At 48.0% G+C, this 5,606-nt stretch overlaps 1 protein-coding gene across 1 annotated transcript in view; it reads right to left on the reverse strand.

Annotated features, from left to right (window-relative positions):
- Window positions 1-906: 906 nt before the first annotated feature.
- LOC114062486 (BEN domain-containing protein 5-like) overlaps window positions 907-5,606 on the reverse strand; it is an 892,614-nt gene continuing 887,914 nt past the window's right edge. The window contains exon 13 of the mRNA XM_027893962.1: window positions 907-1,259. Coding sequence (XP_027749763.1) covers window positions 1,136-1,259 — 124 coding nt within the window. The 3' untranslated portion in view covers window positions 907-1,135. The remainder of the gene's footprint in view (window positions 1,260-5,606) is intronic.

The following is a 5,606-nucleotide window of genomic DNA, read 5'->3' on the forward strand; positions in this document are numbered from 1 at the left end:
GGCACCTTCTCTCTCTCAAGCCATCATTGCAGCCTAACTCCTAAGCAGAAGACAGTAAAGAGAAGCTGCTTCCCAAGGCTTCTGATGGGTTGGGAAGAGGCACTTCTAAGTGCATTCTCCCTTCCCATCCCCTGGGAGACACTCGGACTCTCCTCAGCATCACCCTCTTTTGGTCTCCAGTTTGAGAATCCCTGGCAGAGATTTCAGATAGTCACACAATGCAGGAGATAAGACTGTCCAGGGATTGTGGCTTTGAGCAGAGATTTCACATGCTGTCCACGTAATGTAAAGCTGCTGAGGTTCTACTTGGGATTTCTTGCAGTAGTGGCACAACACTGTTTGTTCACCCCTTTCAGCGCGACCCCTAGCTCATGCTGCCTTAGTCATACATCTGTTGAGAAGTCCAGTCTTTCTAGACCTCAGCCATTTTTTGCTTGAGGACCACATTTCTTGCCTGTTAGACAGGTCTTGCATTAAGTTTCATGCCGGCAGCCTGACAGGAACATTTCTCATATGACCCCTCTCCTCAAATGATCTGATAAAGAGCAAAAAACCTAACCATGCAGCGGATGATAAACGGCACACTGAGGAGCACCTGCCTGGCTCCCAGAAGCTATTTATCAGGCTCTCTTAATGCAAGCTAACAGGACTAGCACATGCAATTGGCATAAGAGCTTCCAAGCCTGACACTAAAAGGGGAGACATCACATGGTGCAGCAGGGGAGCCAGGACTCCCTCCTTAGCTCGTTGTATGGATTACCCCTTTAAAGACAGAGAAGGGGACTGCTGGTGGAAGGGGAGGCTTTCTCATTTTAACAAATAGCTTTTCAGCCACCGCAAATGATTTCCGTAAAGCTATTAATTCACTCTTTTTTCCCCCCTACAGATAAAAAAAAAAAAAAAGGCCAAAAAAACTCCCCAAAAACCTGAAATTGATTCACCATCTATAAATAAAAAAAAATCAATAGTAAAATTTCTGGCTAATTTCCCTCTCCCTCTTCTCTCCTTGGACTATTTGTTATCTTAGAAATACTTGTCTGGGAGAAAAAAAAAAGAGAAACATCATCGATTCCAGACTGCGACGTGCTCCTCCGCCTTGCCCTGCAGCCCTCCTCTCCTCTTCTCTCCTCTCCTCTCATCGTGTGGAAAGAGACTGGTCCTTCAGATGTGCCTGGCTCCTCTTCTCTGGCTTGCTGCCAGCATGGCTGTTCCCTGGGCCCCGCTGGGCAGTGCATTTAAAGTGCGGCAGTTTGTCCTTCCTGCCAAAGGAAGAGAGAGAGGACAGACATTGTCAGACACTGCGGTGTTGCAGCAGCAGGTCCATGTGTGTGTGGGGTGCGCTCTGAGGAGAAGCCATGTAGGAAGTCTCACAGTGAAGTGCATCTGCAAGGAAGGCTTTGGCAGCTCGACACAAATTAGTGGTGGTTAAAGACCAGCTGGTCCCATCGTCCCCTGGCCAGAGCAGGGTTAGTCCTTCCAGGAGGCTTCAAGGGCTTTGTGCTAGCTCTGAGCTCTCCAAGAGAAGGGCCCCACTGCTTCCCTGTTGGGTGAGGCACTTACCACTGTTTTCTCCTTGTGGTGGTGCATCCACTCTTTCACGACACTCCTCGCTGTAGCTCCCGCGTGCCTGAAATGTTTCACTTCATTTCTGCTCATTAACAGCCCTCCTATCACTATTTCCCTCTGGGGCACGTGCCATTCACAGGGCAGCTGGGTTCACGCATCTCCTCACCTCTGGATTGCCTCCACTGCCAGGGGTGTTCACAGCTGGGTCAGACTCTTTGGTGACAGACTCCAACTGCGTGGCTGGGGAACTCCCAGCACATGATGCCAGTGCTTCCAGCACCCAGACCGGTGCCTTCAAAGAGCTCAGTGTGACACTGCTGTTTCATCATGCCGTTAACTCCAATTATCTAGCAGTCATGCCAAACTTCAGTTGTCACTATTAATTGGAGTGTGCTGCTTCCAGTGCACCTTTCGGGCTACAGCCCTAGCAGAGCAGTGGGAGTTTTACTACTGGTCTCCAAAGAAGCGGGGTTATGCTAAATAAAATGTGATGCCCCAGGAGTTCACAGGGTAAGAACTGATCTCCTTACAATCCAGCACCATAGGACCAGCTCCCCAGCTTCCCACAGCTTGTCGGGGGGAAAGACCTACTTTGTAAAACTTTGGCTCCTGATAAGTCTATGTGTTTCCCAGACAAAGCATTCCTGAGTGTGTGTTTACAGTGTGCATGATGAACATTTGCTACTTTAAGGAAAAGTAAATGTCTATTATCAGTTAATTCTGTAACATTTCTATTCTATTTACTTACAAAGCTTCTTTGCTTAGAAACCTTAATTAAAACCCTCCATCTCACAGCCCAGCACTCTCTCTGCCTCTCTGCCCTCCAGGTCCTGACACGCTGGTCCGAGCAAGGTGGGCACAAGTAACCTGACAGCCTCAGCCCTGGACTGTCTGTCTGGGCAGAGCCAGGCCTGGGGAAAAGGGGTCACAACTCACCCCACTGTACCCAGAGCCTTTGCTTTGATGAGAGGCTGAATGGCAAAGGGTGTGGGTCCTGCAGCACCATCTCTTGCTCAGGGTGGCTCAGCCAGCACCAGGATATTCCAGATTGGGAAGCTTCACTTCCCAGCCCCCTGCCAGCACTGTCAGGTCTCACTGGGACTGAAAAGGTGCCTCTGAGACAAACACTGGGACCAGAAGCCAGAGGAAGCAGCTTTGGCTGCCTGCTGACAGCAAGGCAGCCCTATAACCCTGTCTGTGGACTGCCAGTAGGGAGAGCGGGGTCCCTCCAGGCTCACCCCAAAACAGCACCAGCTCTGAGCAGCCATCACCATCCCTTGCAGATATAACTCAATAGTGTCTCCTTTGTAAAAGCATAAAACCTGACTATCCACTGCCCACCCCATGGAAGGTAATCAAACCATGCTGTCAGCCTTGCTCACACCAGCCAAGGGGCTCCAGTGAGCCTTTGGGGTGCCCCCTCAGACAGCTCTTGCCCCCTCCAATACCTGCCAGGCCCTGCTGATTTTGTTCATTCCCCCCCGCCACTGTTATGGCAGGATACAGATGAGAAGGTCCTCTACTCGTGCCTGATCTAGTCTTTGAGCTCTCAGTCTGCCCCCTCGAAGACCAGTTATCTTTACTCTCCCTGGCAGCTGCAGACCTTGGGAAGGCTGGAGTTGGTGCTCTACCAAATCATACTGAGACCCAAACACTGGGAAGAAGAGGACCTGTCTGTCACACAGCCATGTTACCAAAAGTGAAGGCCATGCAGCAAACCTGGGGAGAACTGAAAAGAGCAGAGATGAAAACCCAGGTCTTTTGATCCCTCCACCCTGACTCACCCCAAGGAATCGGGACCCTCTAAAGAGGGTCTGCTGGCTGTAGTGACACAGAGAAACCTGCCTTCCCCACCACATAGGTGTGTGTTTGTCAGTGCCTCTGCTTTTAGTTGCAGAAGAAGGTTTTAATATACATTTAAAAAGAATTGAAATAATGCAGGGGCTGATGTGGCACACGGGGCTTAGAGGGCTTTGCCTCCACCAGCCCTCCCCTCCTCACCACTGTCACAGCTGCCTCCTGTTCAGCATCTACTGCATCTCCACAGCACAGTCACCAACCTAAGGCACAGTGGTATTTTGAAGAGAAACACTGAGACAAAAATAAATAAATTAGGGCCCTGGAAGGGAGACCTGAAAGGCAGAGTGAAGTGAGAACAAGCAGTTTCTCTGATTGTGTGTATAATTACATTGACATGTTCCTAGACAACACCGGAGACACAAACACAGCAGCAGCTGTGGACTAAATGGAGAATCAAGCAAAACATCAGAAAGCCAGCCAGCCAGCCAGTCCATTCTTTGCCCTGGGCCTGCATCAGCCCTGTCCATGTCACTGCTGACAGCCTGCCTGCCTGCTCCCAGGGCACAGCCAGTGCTGGACAGGCAGGCAGGGCTCAGTTCCTGGCTGGGCTGTGCCAGTGCTTCTGTACCAGCCCCATTTCTCTGCACCCACTGGTCCAGTCCACTGCAACAGCACTGCTGAATGTCATTCCCATTCTCCTCTGTGCAAGTGAAGCAAACTATATAACACAAAATATGTAAAGAGGATAAAAATGGGTCTTAAACTTCCTTCCTTTTTCATGATTTGACGAACACAGAAAAGGAAATCTTGCCATACCAACAGTACTTACAGGTGGGATTTTTAGACACTGGTCTTTTTGTAGCCATCCAGGCATCCACATAACTGAAGGATCATGAGTATCAACCACTCTGTTCACATCAGGTACTTGTGACAAAGTGGTTTTTTTGGGACCTACAGCCAGCTGAGAGACAGTCACAATCAAATCACAGCCCTGCTACACGTTCATCGCACAGACAACAGTTAATCTTGCAACCATGCAAACTGTTTTGCAAATTGAAATCTCAGAGGCATAGCAATTACAATACCAAATTTATACCACATCTCTCACTCAACTAATTGTACATCCAAAAAAATCACCACTTGAATATGTGAATACGTTCACCTTTACCGCTAAAAAACCCTCCTCTACACGCTTGATCTCAACACAATTTTAAGTTACAGAACCCCACGGGAAAAAATGCCAACCTCTGATTTCAACAGGAAAATTGCTTCTATCTAAATACAGCAGATGCATAATTCACAGCGAGGTCTAGCAGCTTGGTGTTCCCAGGGATGCTCTATTCTACAGTCTGCAAAATGGGGACTTTGCTGTTGCTGCCCGTAGCTCTCCCAGCCCATCAACAGGAGGACAAGCCCTATATACATCTACTCTGAATGCAGTGTACATGATCACATCCAAAACAACTGTACCTGGATTTCTAATTGGTAGGAAATCTTAAAGGTTTTAAAATGAGTCAGCAGACATACAAACTGGGCTGATGTTTTGGATGAGCTGAGCCTTACAGAGCCACCACCATAGGCACACTTGTGCCACCGTGGCATTTTAAGCTTTTTCACATGCACATTTTTACACTTTTGTTTCCATCTGGTGAAGCAAGATGAGGTGGGGAGATCTGAGTTAGCGACTCAGGTGGTGTTAATGACTTAGGTGGTGTATTAAAGAAAGTAAAAATAGAAGAGTCTTGGTGTTTAAATTGTTGCAAAGCGTGGAGAAAATTAAGTTATTCGAGCCATGTGAGTGGGATCGAAAATGAGTCATCAAGGCTGGAAAATGGGTAACCTCTGATCCCTGAAACTAAGAAATGTGGCTGCTGCCGTGTTGCTGCTGATCTAATTTTTATACTTTCCCCTCCATCCTGGGGAGACATGTTTCCATTGCGTCCATCGCACTAAACAGTCAGTGCCTGATCACTTCCAATGCTTCACTCTCAGGGATGCACAATTAGCCAGTGTCATGTTTGACACTGCAAGGGGAGCGCAGTATTTTCTGGGAGTGCCTGACAAGTTTCAATCGTAAAAGAACACAAACCGAATGACCCAGCAGATAATGACAGCCAGTGCCCTGGCAGTTAGATAATGTGCATGCTCCAAAGCAAGGCCAATTAGAAGCAATAAAAACAAATTTGAAATGTTAGAGCAAAGGTCTTGGTGTTTTTTTTTTTTTTTTTTTTTTTTTTTTT

Source organism: Empidonax traillii, unplaced genomic scaffold (genome assembly GCF_003031625.1).
Source record: "Empidonax traillii isolate 1590-97213 ecotype Southwest subspecies unplaced genomic scaffold, ASM303162v1 scaffold15:size5535645, whole genome shotgun sequence".
NCBI lineage: Eukaryota > Metazoa > Chordata > Aves > Passeriformes > Tyrannidae > Empidonax > Empidonax traillii.